Here is a 22,151-nt window from a genome sequence, read left to right on the forward strand (position 1 = left end):
TCAAACTTGCCTGTTATTTGGACCCTGCTTTGATGCATCTTCTTGCTGTCTATGATTCTGCCCAATAAGGCCTCATTACACTCAGAGTGAAAAAAACCAACAGTTAAATATTTGCTTACACAAATAATAGTTTCAACCAATGAAAAGGTGCCTAACACTAGATAAAACCCAGGACACGTGGAATCCTTGAGCATGGCCTATTGAGAAAAATATTTACATTCACCACACTTGCTAGTTATTTGGGTGTCTCTATAAAACGAGCCTGAAATATTATGGGGTTGGCAAAATTGATTTTTAGTGGACAACAGTTTAGGAGGGCACATTTACACAAAGTCTTGAAGAATCAATAGGCAAAATGTGAAAGAAGCACTCTTTTAAAATTTCCACATAATATTTTACAGCCACTAGCCATTCAAAAACTAAAGAATGTGTCAATCTTTCTGATCTTTAAAAATTGATCCCCAAATGATTTGTAATTAGCAAGAAATAAAGAAGATGGTTACTCAGAAACAGATGTGAAACTCAGGGTTCTGAGTAATTGGAATGGATGAACCCTGAGACTGCTTCATCTCTTAACATTGTGTGATTCTGGTATCAATCTTTTAATAGTCTACTTCTGCATACTGGCTTCAGTTCTTCAAGACCTGGCTTTTGGGGCAGCTAGGTGGAGCAGTGGATAAAGCAACGGCCCTGGATTCAGGAGGACCTGAGTTCAAATGTGGCCTCAGACACTTGACACTTACTAGCTGTGTGACCTTGGGCAGGTCACTTAACCCTCATTGCCCCACCAAAAAAAAAAAAAAAGATAAGACCTGGCTTTTAGGGGTGGAACAAGAGTCAAGTCAATCATTCCTTTGCCAAGTTCTTTTTATGACTCTCAATAGATTACAACTGGGTGAGATGGTTTTTCACCCAAGTCACTGTTTTACTAATCTTAGTAGTCTTTTCAAATTTCTAGCATTGTTTTTCCTGCTCAGTAAAACCAACTAAATTCATTTCAATGTTAAAAAAAGAAAAGCATCTGACTAGAGTAGCTGTCTTGTTTGTACACAACTGGATGGTTTGCAGTGTGGGGATTTAAAAGTTCTACCCTTGCAATAAAAAGAGAGAAAGAGAAAGAGAAAGAGAATATCTTGTAGGATTGTAACAAAACTCCCATGGATCAAGACTTTTCTCAGGCTGATTAAGAATACAGCCTTTAGATCCATTCCAACTGCCTAGAAAGCATTCCCCAAGTGAGTTAGTGAGTTAAGATTGCTTCTAGGGTCAATAAAACATTACAGTGATTAAGAAAACCCTGACCCTTGGACATCTTAGGTTGCTGGTAGCATAATGCTGTTTTTAGGAGTCACAGGCATTCCCAAAGGACTGGGTGGAAGCTTTTCTCAGGTAGCAGGGACACAGTCCCTGCAGATGTGACTTCTGCCACCGGATAATGCACCTTTCTATAGATGCTAAAAGAGAGAGTGCAAAACAACAAGCTCATTCGTTTGGAATGAGGTTTTTGTTACTTTCAGTGAGCTGTATATAAACAGCATGTTTTAGAAGTGTTCCAAGCTGTTTCTGAGATTTCCTGTAACATTTTCCTGGGTTTTTGCTATGTGTGACTCAGCGTCCATCTGAGACAAATAAGTAGAGCTTTGTCTGTATTATTTTAGTATCACATGGAGATCTAACATTAAAGAAACAGCCGGGCATAAATAGCTTCCTCTATGTTATTTATGTCTTTTCATTTGACCTAACCCCTGTCTATGAGGCCAGACTTGATTCATAAACTTTCCTCAAAGGGAGAGGAGAAGGATTCTCTGTACTTATACCCTGCCTGACTCTATATCAAAGAGGCATCATTTTAGGTTATGCATAGAATTAAAGGAAAATGTTCATTAGAACACCATTTTCATAACATTATTATAATGTTAATGCTATAATGAAAAAAACAACTGCATGATAGATTTCATGGCATTTTTCTACCTCATTTCCCTCAGAAACAAATTCTATAAATCTTTTAGCATTTAGTACTAGATAGCAATACCAGGTAGTTATAAATTTGGTAGAAGACATCTTTAGTCTTCTAGGTCAGGTTTAATATTTTCCTCCTTTAAAACATTAGAAAAGGGCAGCTAGGTGGTACAGCAGATAGAATACAGGGCACGGAGTCATTTGTGAGTTCAAATATGACCTCAGAGAATTACTACCTATGTGACCCTGGACAAGTCACCTAACCCTGTTTACCTAATTTTCCTCATCTGTAAAATGAGGTGGAGAAGGAAATGGCAAACCATTCTAGTATCTCTGACAAGAAAACCCAAAATGGGGTCATGAAGAGTTGGACACAACTGAAACAACTGAACAACAATGAAACAGAAAAACAAAGGGTGTCATCCATTTAAAACCTGAAGCTCTGAACTGAAGAGGACATTCTGTCCTCTGGTTTCCTTCAAAATTCATCTGAAATAGACCTCTTCTCCCTAGCTGTTAATGCTTCCCTTCCCCTTTAAGATCATCCTTCACATATTCCATATATATCTTGTATATTTGGATGTATGTTCCTTGAAGATAGGGAATTTTTATTTTGACCATTCTTTGTATCTCCAGTACTTAGCACAATGCCTCATACATAGTAAACACACAATAAATACTTGTTGACTGGTAAACTGAAATTTCGTACAGGGCTTGTATGATACTGAAAGTAGATTGTATAATAGCTTAATAACTAAACATAATTTCTTTATCTCTTGATTTATGCATATTCAGATGAACAGTGATACTCTAAACTATAAGAATGGGTTTTTGGGTCATAATTATTAGTGGGGACTTTCCATTTCAGGTACTTTCCTCTGAATCTCTGACTATCCTGATAGGAAGAGATGATTTCTCTAATCAAGATAAAATGACTGGTTTCTAAAGGGAAAGTATATCAGTCATCTAACAGGATATAGGAGATAGACTGGTTTTACTTATGTCTCAATGCTATATCTTTGTATAAATGGTCAAGAGATGAAATGAAGAAAGAATAAAACAACACAATAATTTTCTTTCTTCTCCAAGCAACCACCATATACAATGGTGGTTAGTAGCAAGCTGTTTCAACCACTTGACTTGTAAATCATTTCAGTCTTGACTGCGACTGAGAGGCAAAGACCAATAAAAGGCACAGGGTTGGAAGTAAAACAAGGTCCAGAGAAAGAAGCTTTACAATGGGCTGTGAATAACTAAAAGGCTCTGTGGCAAAGGGGACTATAATTTGGGTCAGTAGAAAGAGTCAGACAAGGCTGAAAATGACTGAACAATTGTTGAGGCAATACAACAGATGTTGGTCAGGTTATTGAGTCTCAGTACTAAGGCCCTAAAAATATATCCCAATTGACTGGCTCCCACTTGATTCCCCACCCCCCCTTAAACTTCTGATGAAATTTTTAACTTTCTTGGCATGTGGGCAGTTATTGTTGAATAAAGGAATTACTTATGGGGGGAAAAGGCAATGGGAATTCTCTGCTCTATTAACTTTACTCAGAAAAAGAGCAACATAGAAATAGACCCAGTGATACATACACAATACATATGTAGAGAGAGAGAGATGCATGTGTTTGTACATCTATGTACATGTATATGTGTACATGCATATATTCGTTTGTATCTGTATACCATATATACATATATGCATGAGTATATATGTATATATAACCACCACAGCCTCTCTCTCTCTATATATATATCTTCCGTCAAATATTTTCTAAAATGCTAGTACATATTAAAAAATTACTATATTTTTCAGACCATAAGATCCTATTAGAATTTAAGGGGAAAGTATGCTTCTGCATATTACTAGTCATATATCTGACACTTGGTACACCCTATGAGGGAGGAAAAGGAAGTAAGTGACAGGAAACTGCTAGTGTATATTGTTGAGGATTTTTTAAAAGGGAGGATATGGAGTAGAGTGGGGATGGATAGTAAAAATAGAGAAAATATGTTGGAAAATAGGAAGGGATGATTCTCTTGCCTATGTGCAGGATCGCTGCATACTCTTCCCTGATTACCTATGAGAGTAAGCAGCTGCTGGGTTAGGGATCACTTTGGAAGTAAAGCTCAAAGATAGAAGCCAGTTATCCTAGATAAGGGTGAAATCATCAGATGTGGTTGCTGCCTCAGAAAGTTAACTCTCACTAAATCAAATGGTCCTATAAATAGCTCTCAGGTGAGAAGCCAAACCTCCCTTTGTCCTTCAACCCTGTCACAGATCACAGATCTCTTTATGGCTCCTTCAAAAGACAAATCCTAGGCCACTGTACTATGGACATTTCAAGATCTTTTTTTTTTTTTGAGATTAAAAAGTATATTTAACAGTCCTTCAAATAAATTAAATATGCGTCTTTTCTGAATTTTGAGGGACCCCTTTCATTTTCTCCTGGGATTTGTCCTCTTTAGATTCTTACTAGGGAAAGAAAACAAAGGTATCAGTCACTATGAACTGAAACTTCATCGAATATATTTAATGGATGCCATAAATATATGAAGTCTAATAGTTTAGGTTGGTTATTAAAGGGATGCCACTAGCCCACATTACTTCCCTGTCTGAGAAAGAATTCCAAAGGCCCTTTGACTGTGAGAGAAATGACTAGCTATTTAGGTTAGGGTGTGTTTGGGGGGGGGGAAGAGGGCAGTGTATGTAGTGAGTGGGGAAAGGGGAGAAATAATTTAATTATCAAAGAACTAGCTGCCAAGTGAACAAATTACCTAACCCTTCCCTTTCCCAAGTTTTAGCAAGGGTTTTCCATGGAAATTCAAGCATATTTGAGAGTTACTGAATAAAATGTACAGAGTCAAAATTTTACAATATGCTTAAATTCATATTCTTAAACATCTAAGTCTGAAAGACATAAAAATTAAGAAGCAATGCAGTCATTGAACAGCAAGGCAAAGCTACACTTTAAACTGACGTACAACATATGATACTTCATATCCATAGGACGAAATACTGAAACAGGTGAAGTGTCATATTGCATTGAAAGAAAGGTAGTGCACGCTATTTAGTTACCTAAGTCAATTTACAGAGAAAAATGGGATCCTAGAAATCCTTTTCCAGCAAACCAAGTGCAGATAATCTAAAGGCCAGGAGTGCATGTTTTAGATTCCATGTGTCTGTTCCTTTAATAAATTAAGGGAACATGAGGTAATGAGAATGCAAATAATGCATTCTGGATTTTCCTGCTAATTGTTCCAGGCAAGAGAAATTCATAATGCTTCAGAAACTTAAGGCCTAGTTGAACATTTGGGTGATGGCCCCATGTCAATCTGTTAATTACAAAATTGAAATCTCTCTATACATCTAATTTGCAAAGATTGGTCTTTTTATAGAAAAGAAAGTCTGCCTGCTCTATCCATGTCCATTTCATGCTTCTTATAACCTGACAGCATTATAACTCTGCTCTTATTGACTTCGGATTTAGATTCCCAAACTGGCTGAGGAAAACCTTTATTTGTTCCTTCACAAAAAATATTATTTTAAGACTACTGTATCATATAAACCCCACGATAATTACAGCTTTCTACCCCAGCCCCTAACCCCCTAAAATTTTCACAGTTCCTACACCTTAGCAGGTACTGCCAAGGGCACTAAAGTGCATTTCCATGTGGGGGCTTAGGGCTCAAAGGTGCTACTAGACAAGCTAAGAACAAAGACAATGCCATTTTTATTATTTTTGTTTCTAAAGTGGCAATTCCTTTTACCTCCTTCCCTGGAATTAACTGTGGGAAGGCACTGATCCAGACCCTAGCAGGAGGATTGTCCTAACCCTTACCTTTAGAGAAAACTGTGTATGGACCTGCACAAATAGATTTATTTGTTCAAAATAGCAAAAATAGGCCTAGTTCACCCTTAAGAAAGTATCTGCAGATCGTATTAGTAATGTTCATAAAAATGTAGATGGAACGCTAGATGCAATCCATGTGGGCATGCTCTGGTGTGGCTCTTAAGTTTAAATGAACATAGGTTAATTTCCATCAAAACATGATCTGCTAAACTACCATAAATAAAATACATATGAACGATTAAATCTTTTTCTTACAATAATTACTTTTACATTAAAAAGTCACCATCAACTTCAGATAGATTGAAAATTAGGACTCTAAATCTGATCATTTCCAAGTATTAGTTAATAATCTTGCACAGGCCCGATAATCAAAAAACTTGGAGCTTTGATCTATACCGGTTGGTAGGTTTCACAGAGTTTGACGGGTCAGTGACTGAAATATGTATTTTTAAATTTAGCTCTTTTTTTTATCAAAAACGTCTGATTTATTTCAAAATCCTTGTATGAACTTGTATTTGTGCAATGCCACTGTCCCAAAAGCTAGAAAGAAGAAACAAAAGCATCCGGAACATTAACCATAGTCCAAGTTTTCTTGGTCCACAGTTTAAAACAATGCGGAGTCTAGGAAATCCAATTAAATTACAGTGCATTTAAATATAGGAAGGTGGTTCTGGGACAATTTAACCTACTACACGGGGACGGTCTCAATCACCGATGACTTGATGCACTCTTCGTGCAATCTGCTCTTTTCCGAAAGGCTTAAGGAATTTTCAGCAGGATGCTCAACTATGTGACTATCACCATTCAAAGTAGAAACATATCTCTCTGGGGAGGGACCTTTCAAATAAGAGTGAAATTCCACTTGAGGGTGGTTTGGCCTGTGTTCAGGGTATAAGCTATTACATGGCACATGGCTATCATTTTCTGATGAAGAGCAGCAGACTATTACGGAGGGGTTTGCTGATGGGTAGTGGGAGCTACCATAGCTCTCTTCTGTTTGTCGGGCATAGTCAACAAACTGCTCTGATGTCATGCTGTAAGGCACCAGAGAAAGGGTACCATTTTTAACAGTATCTCTTTCAGAATAGTTGTCTGGAATTTGATTCGTGGTGCCTGGGGCATGGTTGTCTATTTGGTAATACAAAGTTGAAGAGCTAGTGTAAAAAGAGGCATTTTTAGAGTGGCTCTCGTGTACTGTAGTGCCATCAGAATAGCAAAGAACTGAAGGAAGAGGCACAACTTCAGTATGGGTGCTCAGACCTTCTACAAAATGATCTCCTTTCTCATCTTCCTCATCTTCTTCCTCTTCCTCTTCCTCCTCTTCCTCTTCATCTGATTCACTTGGTGCTAGGCTTTGTGTGCTGGAATCTGTAACTCCACTACAAAAGCTACTTCCGTCTTCTTCCTCTTCCTCGTCTTCCCCTTGGCAGTCCAACTCCTCTGCAGACTGCAAATGCATCACTGTTGTTTGGGGTTCTGTTTCAATCTCAAAATTCTCTGCAATTGAATATTCCACAGGGTGGCCAGCAGGACCCATAGAACTAGTGTGAGCATTTATCTCACTATGGCAGCCGTTCAGTGTTGGAATTTGCTGCTCTCGGTTTTTCTCCAGTTCAAGTTTCATTATTGTGTGCAAAAAGTGAGTCCGGACTCGGATAGGATTAAATTCAATCCTACCTGCTGTATTACTACATCCCTCTTTAGTGCAACCACATGGGAAAGACATCCGATCCACCTTTGAGGGAGAAAGAAAAAGAGAGAGAGAGAGAGAGAGATTATGAAAACATGACAAATAAAATGATAACTCAGGTCTTTTCTATTACTGAGTATGAGTCTTGATTCAGGGAATTTAAATGTCACCAAAACAGGTGATTAGCAAACCAGAACTCAATTTAAAAAAATGAATGAAATGAGGTTTTTGTTCTAACAGCAATTACTCCCAAATTCATGGGTTGCTCTAAAATTTAAACTACTTACAATCTCAAGAAAGGTCCACCTCATATTAATTTTTGCTTAGAGAAGAAAAGTATGTTCCATCATTTTGTTCTTTGGGATCAAGATCAAGACCCAGAATTTGGCTTCCTTTCAGTATTCTTTTCATTTACATTATTGTAGTCCTATGTATTGTTCCTTTGGTTTTGCTTATTCCACTTCGTTTGGTTCATATTCATCTTCCCTAGTTTCTCTGACTTCTTTCTCTTTTGTAATTTCTTTCTTTCTTTCTTTCTTTCTTTCTTTCTTTCTTTCTTTCTTTCTTTCTTTCTTTCTTTCTTTCTTTCTTTCTTTCTTTCTTTCTTTTGGGCAGAGCAATGAGGGTTAAGTGACTTGCCCAGGGTCACACAGCTAGTAAGTGTTAATTGTCTGAGGCCAGATTTGAACTCAGGTACTCCTGAATCCAGGGCCGGTGCTTTATCCACTGCACCACCTAGCTGCCCCACCCCTTCCCCGGTTTGTAATTTCTTAAATTGTTCCATTAAATATCTATCCACTTGGTTAGCCAGTTCCCAAACAACAGATACCTACTTTGTTTCTAATGCTCCCCTACCATCCTTCCTACTTTCTTGGTGCCTACCATACTTTCTTTAAGTGCTCTTCCCCTCATATAATCTTTTTCACTCTTCTGATTCATCATAACACGACTGCCCCCTTGTTTGATACATATGCTTCCCTTTTTTTCCTTTCTTCTGTAACTTCACTAAAGACACATTCCACATTAATGCCACTTGACACCATTTACTCCAATAATCTTCCTTTGGTTTTCTCCATCCTACATTTTCTAGATCCTCAGCCCTTGTGTATATCTACATAGTTCTATTTGAGGTTGTATATATTCATGTTCCTATCCCATGTACTTATTTTTGTTTTCTCTCTCTACCATTTGACCCCTATCACATTGAAAAGCTTCTCAAAGCCAATAATTTTTTATTTTGTTAACTTACCAAGATTTTTAGATAGAGTTACTGGTACACTGTGAATGCCTAAACATCAAATGACACAGTTCAACTCTTCAAGGCCTATGTTTATATGATTATAACTGCTCTTTTCAATTTTTTTCTTGCTTCTACATGTCACTGATCATAGACCCAGAGCTGCAAAGATCCTCAGAGGCCATCTAATTCAACTTCCCCATTTTACAGATGAGTAAACTGGGGCCCAGGAACTCAGTAGATATTTACAGACAAGGGTCCATACTTTACTTCAGCTTTCTAGAGACTAATGTGTGGCCCTGGTTGTCATTACTTCACCTGTTGCGGGATGAGGAGGCAGGAACAATGGCAGTGGGAAGTATTTTTTTTAGTTATTTTGGGAGAAAGGAAGGGCAACAAGTTTCTATGCTGTAATTCTACCACAGCAAAAACCAAAATAACTTCTACCAGTGAATCTGTTTTCATTGTCCATTTTTTCTCCCACATTTGAGTTTTTCCTCCTCTGTCATCTTTCATTGATGAGAGGGTAGGTAGGCTCAGAGTTTAGCAGATACCTTCACACTATTGCAGCGGTGAGCTTCCCTACTGGGGAAGCCAAGGTTCAGGAAACTGACAGTTACATAATCACAGAAAATAACAGAGAATGATGGAGCTGGAAGGCACCTAATGCAATGTTCTTTTTTTGCCAATGAAAGGAACAAATTCTAAGTCATATACATAGCGACAGAGGCTGAACTCTAGTGCAGTATTCCTTCCATTAAAATACACTGGCTTTAATTAATTATTACTTGCATACAACATGGGATGTTAGGCAACCAGATGCATTAACAGCAGAATCAGAGGTTCAAAGGATCATAGGTAAGCACTCTCATTTTACAAATTAGGAAACTGAGGTCCACAGAGGTTAAGCAACTTGTCCAGGTCATATCACTAGGAAGTGTCTGAGGCAGGATTCAAACCCAAGTCTAGTCCCCTATTCACTACACCATGCTGTCTCACATGCTATTTAGAAACTTAAAGGTTGGGGTTTACCATTATCTTCTCTCAGGCTACCTGTTTAGATGCCAAGAGAAATTCTTAGGTGCTATAAATTATAATTCAACTTAGGTGTAAATATCTGTCTAATGGCAAATATACTCTAAATTTTTCTAAACATATTGCACATTTAGAGTCATATTCCATATAAACATGTCTCTTAGGTATCCGCAGTGATTATGTTTGTCCTTCAATTAATCTCATTTATCACCTTCACACCCGAGTCCCTGCTCCTGAATATCTATTGGTGCAAATTCCTTGTCCATTTGGCAATTCATTACACATGATACAATTGCCTTTTTAGTGGTTAGTTTCTAATATCTTGATTTCCAAATCCCTGTCGCACAGATCTTTACCTGGCACTTGATGCCCGCGAGGCTGCAAGTACAAGTTTCCGGATCACAGAATACTCTACAGTCACAGCCACAATCCTCTCTTGATAGGCGAATGGCCCGCAGCTCATGTTTTTCTTCCACATCAATCTTTTTCACTCCAGAAGCTCGTAGCAGCGCCCTTCGTTTCTTTGTTGGCAGGGGTTGCAGGAAGAAGTACTCGTCTACCTCTGTGTTGTCTAAATCAATATCATCATCTGAAATGTCATCTAATGTAAGAGTGCTGGCTTCTTCGGATTCTACGGTACCATTCTTAGTCATCTAGGAGCATAGAACAGTAAACAAGAGGCTTAGCTCATTTCATTCCTATAGCCCATACTTTTATTGTGTGTATTTGGCAATTCTAGTACCATTTTCTCTCCAAAACAAGTGCAACTAGCTATTCCATACCACTTTACATGCATAACCCAAAAGAACAATAGCAAATTGTTTTCCCCCCAGACAGAAATATTTTAGCAGCTATTCCTTTTCTTAAGAAAGAGTGAGAGAAAAAAATCAAAATTATAAAATTATAGTCTTTTAGACATTCTGATAACAGTTAGATGAAAATAATAAGAACTGTGAACTTCCTGGTGTCAGGAGTCAAAGAATTCTTAAAACCTTTTGCCCATGCTTTGTGAGGAAGGCAAAGGGTTATAAACACCCATCAGTTAATGTCATTTTGGGACCTGGTTTGTAGTGGGCAGCTTTGATGTTAGAATAAATATACCCTTGTACCGACAGAGGTGATAGCATCTTAATGGAAGTCATCTCAAGCTAAGTCAGCAAACACACTGTCCTTGAAATCATGACACTGAATACTGGGTTCCCAGAAAAAATATACTTCAGGAAATAAAGTTCTATGGCACTGTGGTTTCAGGATTTCAGACACAACTAACTGACCAGAACATTTTGGGGCTGAGAATTCTGATAGGAAGAAATGAGGAGAGTATGAATACACTGATAGAGAAAAGGGGGGAAACCCCAAAATAGAGACAAGCAAGAAACTCTGCTCTAGAAAGAACAGTTCAAATTTATGCATGCTTAAGACTAAAAAATACCAAAAGGTTTGTTTTACACATAACAATTTCATACATATAACCATATTTAACCCTCTTTATTTGATCATTTTCATTCACTGGCAAACTTCATTCATTGTAATTTCCATAATAGTTTTTGATTGCAAAAGCAGTTGTCTTTTAATGCTTTTATTACTCATTGACATTCTCCTTCACAGAAAAATGTTGAGCAGTCAACTATATTTATAGAGAACCCCCTGCCCTTTGTAGGGGAGGAAACAAAGCAAACATTGGCCTCTGCCCTCAGGAAGATAAAGCATACAGATGGAACCCGGGAAGAATGCTAAACAAAGACATCCCAGCAATTGCTAAGTAATAAATTACAAAAGGTCTCTGTCATACATTTTTTCTAATGTTACTTAATGATCTTGGCTTATTTTCAGAAATCCTCTAGATCCTTGCACAATGGTCTTTATGATTTTGCCCACATTACCTGTTGGTGGTACTTTGCTTGTTCATAGTTGCTCTTCAATCTCTTTCTTGACTTTTGTTATCTTTAAAACTGTTTTCATGTTTGTACCCAGCTCATTAAAAGTGCCTCACTTTTTTATCATTATTATTATTTCTTGGGGGGGGGGCGGCGAGGGCCAATGAGGATTAAGTGACTTGCCCAGGGTCACATAGCTAGTAAGTGTTAAGTGTTTGAGGCTGGATTTGAACTCAGGTTATCCACTGTGCCACCTAGCTGCCCCTCCCCCCTTTATTTGTAAGGATCCTCATGCCAAAAGATTATGAGGTATAGAACAGACCATCAATTTCTGCAGTAATAAAAGCTGTGTCAATTAATAAGGATAGATCTTGGACCTATGATTTCCTTGATACAGGAAACCTTCTTTACTAATATAGGTAAATACCTTCTCTGCAACTTATGGTCTTAGGGCTGCCTACAGCACTAAAGGTTTGAATGCCTTGCCCAAAGTCACATAGCCAAAATGTCAAAGAAGGGAATGGCTTGGAGGGCAGGTCTCATGTGTAAACTGAATATGAAGTTTTATTAATATGGAATGAAAAAATTAATATCATGGCAAAAATAAGAAATTTATCAAAGGTATTCTCACTGCAACAGAACCTTTTAAATATATGCTTACATTCCAAATTTATAAAATTACAAATGTCAAAAATCACACAGTTGAAAGGAACCTCAGAAATTATCTAATCCGATTTGTACCCCAGTTCTAGAATACTCCCACAAAAGTCATTTAGTCTCTGCTCAAAAAACTCTGATGATAAGAAATTCATTATCTACTAAGGCTATACTATCCTACTTAGAGACATTTCCAATGGTTAGGGATTTTCCCCTTTACATTTAGCTGTATTCCACTACTCTGAAACTTCTATACACTGCTAGCAATTCTTGCCCCTGGAGCCAGGTAAAGGAAGTCTCCTCCCTCTCCTACATGACACCAAAATAGGTGTTGAATAATTCTGCCATCTCATTATCTTATCCCATCAGTGCAACAGTCCAATTATCCTTTTTTTTTTTTTTAAAAGTCTTGGGGCAGCTAGGTGGTGCAGTGGATAAAGCACCAGCCCTGGATTCAGGAGTACCTGAGTTCAAATCCGGCCTCAGACACTTAACACTTACTAGCTGTGTGACCCTGGGCAAGTCAACCCCAATTGCTTCACCAAAAAAGAAAAATCTTTCTGATCTTTCTGTTGTCACCAATGTATCTAATGGGTATTTTTGTTGTCCTTAGCATTCATCTTAACTCTCAGTTCCATCTAGAATTTAATGTTCCTGACATTCTTATGGTACCATGTCACTAATTTGTATTCACTTCAAGTTACTTGTATTTATTTCTATCTTATGCACGTCTTTTATTTTATTTTTTCCAGTTACATTTAAAGACAATTTTTAACATTCATTTAAAAAATGTTTGCATTCCAAATTTTCTCCCTGAAAATGGTAAGGTTATATTAGTATATGTTTTTTAAAAATTTGAATTGATCAATGAATTCCTTCCATATCTTTCTTTTCTTAAAAAAATTTTGTTCCTTTATTTTTGTATTTCCTTCATTTCTCTTTCTCAATGAACAAAAATTCATTTTCTCTCCCTCCTTTCCCACCTCCTATTATAAAACCCTACAATAAATATGCATATCCAAGCAAAACAAATGCCCAAATTGGCAATGTCTAAAAATAAATGCCTGGTTCTGCATTTTGAGTCAGGAGGTGGGTAATATTTTGCGTCATTAGTCCTTTGGAATCATGGTTGGTCACTCCATTGATCAGAGTTCTTAAGTTCAAAACTGTATTTACAGTGTTGTAGAAACATTTCTCCTGATTCTGCTCATTTGATTCTATGTAATTTCTTTTTTTTTCTTTTTTTTTTTAGTGAGGCAATTGGGGTTAAGTGACTTGCCCAGGGTCACACAGCTAGTAAGTGTTAAGTATCTGAGGCCGGATTTGAACTCAGGTACTCCTGACTCCAGGGCCAGTGCTCTATCCACTGCGCCACCTAGCTGCCCCTATTCTATGTCATTTCATGCAAGTCTTCCCAGGTTTCTCTGAAATGGTACCTTTTGTATTTTCTTACAGCAAGCATAATAGTATTGCATTACATTTATATATCATATTCCTCAGTTGGTTGGCACCCCTTTAATTTCTAGTTCTTTGCTACTATGAAAAAAGCTGTAATAAATATTTTTACACATAGGCCATTTCCCTCTTTCTTTAATCTCTTTGGGAAGAAGGTAGGACTAGTAGTGATATTGCTAGATCTGAGAGTTTCTTATATATTCATATGAGTCTGTAGATAAATTTCCTCTTTCTTTTTCATTGAGATTGCTTGTGTTGTCAAAATTTTATGCCTGAATTTATATTCCTTGTAGAATTTTAGGCTGCACAATCCTACCTTTAAAATGAGATCCCCTAAAATCTTGGGTCTATACCTCCAAGCAGCAAGGCACCATGAGGTAGAGACAGAAAGTAGTATATCCCCGACACATCAAACAACCAGAACCACCACCTTGACCACCATTTTTTTTTCAGACCTTGAGCCCTTAACATCTTTGGGCCCTAAGCCCCAAATCTTTGGGAGCAGCAGTGTCCTTCTGAAAACAGACTTGCTTCCAGCCCAGCTCCTGTAGTCATAATTGAGGAAGAAATCACCAGAGAAAAAGCCTGCCTTCTTCACCAGCAGCAACTACTGACCAATTTCCACCAATGGAAGATGAGCAAAGAAGCCTTGGGAGTGGCAGGACCTGTGGTCTGGGAGGTACTATTTCTAACTCAGTGCTCACATCCCTCTTCCAAGAGAGTAATTCCTGTAGAAAAGGGACTAGCTATCTCCACCAACTACCAACCAGCTTGCCACTCAAAGGGCAAACATACAAATCTAGATGAAGTCATGGGGCATCCTGAGGGAAAGACAGGAGGCAACATGCTGCCAAATTTAACCATCTCCACCACTGCCAGCACTTTGACCATTTTCTCCCCTCAGATTCCAATAGAGATAGCCTAGGGCCCTAAACTCCAAAGTGTTTGGAATAGCAATACTTACAACCCATTATTCACAGCCATCATCCTGGGAAGCAACATTTGTGAGGTCCATTCTGGCAATTGCTCCAATAGGTGTCAAAATTATATCTCTTGAAGACCCAGAAAAGAAAGTTCCCTAAATTCCTTGGCGCTGTCAAATGGTTTAACATTATCAACTTGCAAAGTCCTCAAAATCATAGACCAAATCTTTGATTTCTTTCATGTTCCTTTTAATAGATGTTTAATACAGGGCTTTGCATAGTTCTTTTCCCTCTTTATCATGTCAACTCCTTGAGGGCAAAGTCTGTCTGATCTTGGCGGTGGCACTCCTAGCACTTAGCAGAGTTCTTGAAACTCTGTAAGCATGCTTAACGGAACAGCTGGTTGGTACAGTGGATAAAATCCCTAACTTGGAGTTAGGAAGACCTGAGTTCGAATCCAGCCTCAAATACTTACTAGCTATATGACCCAGAGCAAGTCACTTAACCCTGTTGGCTTCAGTTTCCTAATGAGCTGGAGAAGGAAATGGCAAACCACTCCAGTATCTCTGTCAATAAAACTCCAGATGGGGTAACAAAGAGTTGGACACAACATAAATAACTGAACAACAAAAAAAGCATGCTTAATAATTGCTTTTTTATTCATTCAAAATAAGATGCTACTATAAAGCAAGATTTAAAAATAAACATCCTAGAGTTGTATGTCTTAATGAGTGGCACAACTTTCAAACTAGGGATGCTAGAAAGGCAGACCATTATTTGATAATACAATTTCATTGTTTACTTTTTGGAATTGCTTCCAATCCCACACAAGAAAATGAATTTCTTGCTTCTAATCTGGCTTTTTAACAATATCAATAGCTTCAGTGAGAAATGTATTTAAAAGTTTCATCATTGAATAGTTATAACTTATAAAATGTCACTTAACTATTATCTTAATTTGCAGGTTTTCAGTGGCAATATGAGGGGGAGAAAGAGTCCATGTCTGAGCAGGTTTATGAACTCTGATAAAAAGGTACATAAATCCATGGAATATTAGAAGGTTTAATAAAAACAACTCTTCATTAACTACACAAGGTTATATAAAGTATTAAATTAAATCATTAATGGCATATGACATTCAGAGCAAAAGTAAATTTAAAAATCCTCCTTTCTACCTTGACCATTAAACTGTTTTTCTTCCTGCCCTTCTTTTGCTCCCTTATCTTGTCCCTGTATAGGTTTTGCTTAAAACTCAACATTTTACAAACCAGTTTTCTGAGTCTCAGAGCCCATCTACTGTCTGGACTCTCTAGCTCCAATCTCCACTGACTTTCCCTTGCGTCTCTGTCAGGAAACCTTTCATGGTTTCAAAATGGCAACCAATTCTTACTGAAATTCTGCTGCTTCTGTAATACTGATCACCTGAGAATACTCTCTGTAAGATGCTGATTGTTCCATTTCTTTGCTTTAAAGATTTTAACACCAAGAGAATTCACTTACAAATTTCCAGCAGTCTGAAATGATATATTGAACTGAAAAGTATGGTAATAGAAAAATGGGATTTTTAACTTGTTTCATCACAAATAATTTCATGACTTTGGGCAACTCATCTCAGCCCTTGTTACCCCTAACCTCAGTTTCCTCCTCTATGAATTAAAGGGGATGGATGACACATTTCCTTTTCATCTTTAAATCCTATGATCCATTGATCATAATGGATAATTCAACAGATATGTGGTCTCATTGATGTAGTCCTCCCTTCAAAGGTATAGGTCATAACCCACCTACTCCTCATCCTGTGAAACTCTTGTTCAACTCTTCCCCTAATTCTTCATTAGGGGTTCACCCAAAATGCTGGGCTTTCCTTTAGAGTTATTGAAATGAGTTCTATATTGGTTGAGTATAAGGCGGTATGAGACTGGGATATCTTATTGTTTACCTCTAACTCTGATCATTCCATCTTTCAGTCATGTGACTCTGGTAATACCCTTTATGTTACTTCTCCTATGCAATTAACTCTTTGCTATTACTATTCTGCAGCTTACTCTTGCCAACCATATAGCTCTTCTTATATTTACCTGATTTCTCATTTCATTTATAAGAATGTATGAACCCCTTAGGTGGTCTAGTGAAACCCATGAACCACTTCTCAGAATAATGTTGTTGTTGTTTTTAAAATTGTAATTAAAGGAAATTATAAATTTTAGAGAGAGGCGAAAGAAAATAAAGATGCAATTTCCCCCTATCCAACTTGTCAGATTCTCTTTCCTTTCAATCCTGAAGACTTAATTATGATGGCTACTTGGTTACTGGACAAAGATCTCACTTTTAGAGTCACAGTAATTATTTAGTCAATCAGTCAACATTTATTAAGCATGTCTATCGAAGTGTCTACTACCTAGTGCTGATTGAGTTACTTAGTGTTGGTTGAATTACTTAGTGTTAATTATTGAACTGTGTGATTCTTAGAACACTGTCTCTTTTCCTGCCACTTTGACACCATTATTTCAGAAGCAGAAAGGGGCCACCCAAGGGGCTATTTCATATGTTTCTTTGTTTCATTGCCATTGTTCAAAGAATTCATCACCAATTGTGTAGAATAATGCTGATGAGCCTCTCCAAGGCCTGGTCCTAGAAAGCAGACTTTTTTTTTTTCGCTAAGGATACACTTAAAAGACTTTCCAAGATGGTAGAACGTGTCAGAGCTTGGATTTTTCTGGTATAGCCAGTCACCAAAGGAAGATAAGACAGTAAGTAACATTCTCATTTTTAGTGCCAATGAAAATGCCTGTTTTTCTTGGTGAGTATTCTACAGTTAATTCATGCAAAGGTTGTCCCTGCATGTATAGCATAAACAAGTAATGATGTGCAAGAGTGCCAGGGTACTTTTCATGCCTCACTAATTGTATTCTAGGCTCTGGGACAATTTAGAAGGAACTTTTGGACATTCTAGTGACTGTGGAAGGAATATTGTTTATGATCTTCCAATATCTTGATATTAAATTTTTAAAAATTCAGCAGTCTCAGTCTTCAAATTTTTATTCAAAAGCTAGCAGGATGAGATCTAGCATGTTAATTTTAAAGTGCTTAAATAATACAAGGCTAGAAATTCAAATATAGACCCTACTTTGTAATTATTATCATTGCTCAACTACTCTCTTTCTGTTCTATTGTTTGCTTTTCATTTGAATCACTAGTTCCACAAAGCCCTAAACACAAAAACATTATACTATCTAAATATTCTCTGGTTTTCTTTTTGCATGTATGCTATATAATTATAATCACTAGAACTGACTAGAGTACTCCCCCTCGTTGATCCTGTCATCTTTTGTCATTTTGACTTGCTTTTTCTTTGTATGCTTGCTTCCTAACCAAACTTTGTCCTTGACCCCGCAAAATAATTCTACTATTGTAAATGCCCTGACTTGGTTTTCAATTGATTTTGGGCATCAAATGAAATTAGGTACCTAACATGTTTTGCAAGCCTTAAAGCACTATACGAATGTCAACTATCATTATTATTAACAACAAAACTTTATTTCAAAGCCCTTCACCAGCTTGCCCTGAACCATTCCTTATGCTCATCTACTGCCACCTCTAAGCTCTTTTCAAAACAGTGTTCTATTACGGAAATGCCCTTATTCCTCCAGCCTTGCTAAGTGGTCTTTTCCTTTTATCATTTAAAGTTCTTGAAATTCCACCTCTGAAGACACCTTCCAGATTAGTATCAGCATAGCTGACAGCTTCAATCTGTTATACCCACTCTTGACATAGAACTCTTTGGACTATTATTTCTGATTCCTTCCAATTACACATTCAGTTTTGTACCTTTTCTTTTGCATTTGATGCATTATTTTAAGATAGAGACAGAAGACTTGGTTGGAAAGTCTGGCTAATATTCGTGGAGAAGGAAAAACTGTTCAAATTTGTAAGCTGTATTTCTGTTTAGTGACTTATCCTTTGTTCTCTAGTAGTTTTGTTTGCTCTTTCCCCATCCAAATAGAGAATTTTGGAGCAGCAACTCTAGAGATCTCCTTATTCAAAATCCTTGTTTTAATGATGAGAAAACTGAGTCCTACAGAAATCAAATGTCCAAGCTCATACAACTAGTTATGGGTAGATATGTATATATACACACTTGTTGGTTTTTCATATTTAAATGTTTCCTTTGGTTTTCTGGTTCTCAATAAAATATTTATCCCACCATAATATGTGGTATTTTTAAGTCTCTGTAATTCTGTCCTTCAAACCCACTCCACAGAATCTAATTTACCAGAAATAAAACAAACTATGTGAGGGCAGGGGAGAACTTGGGAAGATTCACAGGATAATTTGTCCATAGAGATATGGGAAATGAGATCACCCACAGCCCATAGCAAAGGACAATAATTCACATTTTAGGAGTTTTTTATATCCAGACTCTTCATCCTTCTGCCCCTAGTTTTTTGCCTTTCTGTTTTACATGGCCTATTCTACACCACGTAAAGCTGTTCTTGTCCCCACAAGGACTATTATAGTGTTTTATTACCAGAAGGTAAGAGATATTAGTGAAGGAGATGAAAGTCTTGGGAGAAGAGTAGGGAAAAGATTGTGTAGAAACACTTGTAATGTGATACAATGATATTGTGTTTATATTTTGTAAATGTTTGCAAAGTAATCCACATTCCACTGTAGGAAGCCAGACTGAAGAAATAGGCTTTCAGCCTTAGGAACTCTAATCAACACAATAACCAATCATAATTCCAGGGAACTCATCATGAAATGTGCCACACATTTCCAGATAGAAAAATGATGAACTCGGAGTGCAGCTCGAGATACAGCTGTCTCTTTTTGTCTGTGTTGGGAAGGGGGAAGCACATGGTCAATAAGGGGATTTGTTTTGCTTGACTATACATGTTTATAAACTTTTTTGGTTTTCTTGCTTTCTCAATTGAGTAAGCCCTCCAAAAAAAAAACTGAATTAAAAAATAGACATTCAGCTATTTTTCTTTCACTGTCTTTAGTTTTTAGCCATAACATATGGCATATCACTTATGATTGAACCTCATATTTTTATTTTAGTTCTTGCTTATTTTTTTTCCTTGTGTAAGTATTATATTTCACATGACATAAAGTCATTAGGGGCAGTTACTATATTTATATGCATTTTGTTTGTTTGGTGTCTTCAAGACTTCAAGAATTGGTGATATCATTAGGTGGATAATCCCTCCGCTGGTACAGATTGCAACTCCTCACTACTATAAATGATTTCATAATTTGCCATGGTCAAAAATTTTATCACTTAGCAACAAAACTCTAGGGAAGAGTCTCTGAATTTATGGAGACAGGTCTTAAGATAACAGATTTAGAGTCTTTTGCTGGATTCATACTAAAATAAGTATAAATTACCAGGAGTTGTGCCCAGGACTTGCCTAGTCTTTGAAAACTCAAGGTTACCTCCACACTTAAATAAGGCTTTGCAGTAGAGTAAGGACTTTCTCTGTATCCTTAGCACTCAGCACAATGCATGGCACACAAGAGGTACTTTGTAAACATTTGTTGACTTAACTTTAGTGAAGGGCCATCCGTTCAAAGAACTTAATCAATAAATGTCTTCTGATAATAATGGAGATTTTGATTAGCACTACAATCTAGCATTGATACATTCTACACTTTTTCGGCTCAAAACAAATCTGTGTATTTGTCAAGGATTTGAGTAGGGAGGACAGAATATTTTCTCATCTCCAAACCAACTTGTCAACTACTATTATTGACCCTTGTCCATCTATATGGCTTCTTCTAACCATAATTTTATATATGAACAGACATACACTTTCACTCTCTCTACCCACTCCTAAAAAACTAGCAAAGGAGAGTGAAAAAATTCAAATGTCTGTATTCAATTAAGTTATCAATATACTAAGGGATTTACATAGAAAGGCTCAGTATTTTAGTCTTTGCTATACATTTTTTTTGCAGGGCAATGAGGGTTAAGTGACTTGCCCAGGGTCACACAGCTAGTGAGTGTCAAATGTCTGAAGCTGGATTTGAACTCAGGTACTCCTGAATCCAGGGCCGGTGATTTATCCATGGTGCCACCTAGCTGCCCCCTTTGCTATACATTTAAAAAATTTAAATGTGTGAGTATGTATAAAAGTGAGATCTTTTATACTTTATACAACTCATTTTTGCCTGGCATCTTCAAATATTTTCATATTGATCATATAATTTTATTCTCACAATAGCTTATGAGGTAGGTAGTACAGGTATTGTTCAAACTAAATATTTTACAGATTAGAAAATTGACATTCCAAGAAAAAAAATGTAACTTGTTCAAGGTCACCCAGCTAGGAAGTGATAGAGGCAATACTTGAACACAGATCTCCTGGATGGAGGTGCATGGTTCTTTCCACTCTACATTTCATGAGGATTACCCTCGAAGTTATTGAACCCAACCTCTTTATTTCATATAGGGAGTAACTGAAGCCCCAAGAGGTGAAATTTGGCAAGGTCAGTCACACTGCTGGTAAGAAGTAGATGCAGAATTTGGACTCTCACTCTAGTCCATTTCCTACTATTGCTTACACATTTTGCCTTTTCTGTGGTTCCTGATATCCTTGTGTCATTTTCTTTTATGGGCATATTAGCAAACAAGAGTAACTATTTACTAAAGCAATTGTTCTCATCCCAATGCTCTTTGCTATGGCATTATTAAGAAAATTCTTTGGTGCTCTTTTTTACCAAGACACTGAAACAGTGAATTTGATCCTTTCACTTCCCCACAAGTGTCTGCATGTGATACACTGTGTCTTTTCTGTGATGTCTTTAAATGCTTCTTTCAGTCTGGATCTATGTGCACCATGCTTCTACTTACATATTTTATTATTATGCAATAATCCTCCACAATTCAGTCCCTTTCTCCAAGGCTTCCTCAGTTGCTTTTTGTTAACTGCATTCGAACTCAACACTCTCTTCCCTGGCTTCAATTATCTTGTCCTTATAAGAGACTTAGAGCAAAGCAAAGCTTCATTATTTTTACCTGATAAAGGAGGTACATATATGCTGTCTGTAAAGTTAGCAGTAACATTCCATGTTTTACATAAGTAGAATTACTAAAAATCCTTTTCAGAAGAATCTTTTTCACTTGCTCTCCCCCTCTCAATTGTGGGTCTGAGAGAAAAGAACATTAAGAACATAGAAGACTGTGTGCATGTTACACTTGCCAATGAGTGATCTTGGGCAAATCATAGAATCAGCCTAATGACTGAATCATCAAGGATCACATAGACTGTCCAGTAGAACCTGGAAAATGTCTCTCTCTACATTATACCCAATAAGTGGTCATCCAGACTTTGTGGTCAGACATCTCTTGGCAGAACACCTATTACCTCCCAAGGCAGTCAGTCTAGTCTACATTGGTTCATTGCTCATTGTTAGGAATGTTTTCTTTCTATCAAGCCTAAATTTATCTCATTGCTTCTTACA

At 37.2% G+C, this 22,151-nt stretch overlaps 1 protein-coding gene across 5 annotated transcripts in view; it reads right to left on the reverse strand.

Moving 5' to 3' along the window:
* Positions 1–2,254: 2,254 nt before the first annotated feature.
* The window catches only part of CSRNP3 (cysteine and serine rich nuclear protein 3), a 257,377-nt gene continuing 237,480 nt past the window's right edge, over positions 2,255–22,151 (reverse strand). For all 5 annotated transcript variants that reach the window (XM_043997959.1, XM_043997958.1, XM_043997961.1 and 2 more), the window contains 2 exons: positions 10,132–10,428; positions 2,255–7,548 (listed from right to left, as the gene is read on the reverse strand). In XM_043997959.1, the coding sequence (XP_043853894.1) occupies positions 6,502–7,548; positions 10,132–10,428 (1,344 nt within the window). In that variant the 3' untranslated portion in view covers positions 2,255–6,501. The remainder of the gene's footprint in view (positions 7,549–10,131; positions 10,429–22,151) is intronic.

The sequence above is a fragment of the Dromiciops gliroides genome, chromosome 3, assembly GCF_019393635.1.
Source record: "Dromiciops gliroides isolate mDroGli1 chromosome 3, mDroGli1.pri, whole genome shotgun sequence".
NCBI classification, from domain to species: domain Eukaryota; kingdom Metazoa; phylum Chordata; class Mammalia; order Microbiotheria; family Microbiotheriidae; genus Dromiciops; species Dromiciops gliroides.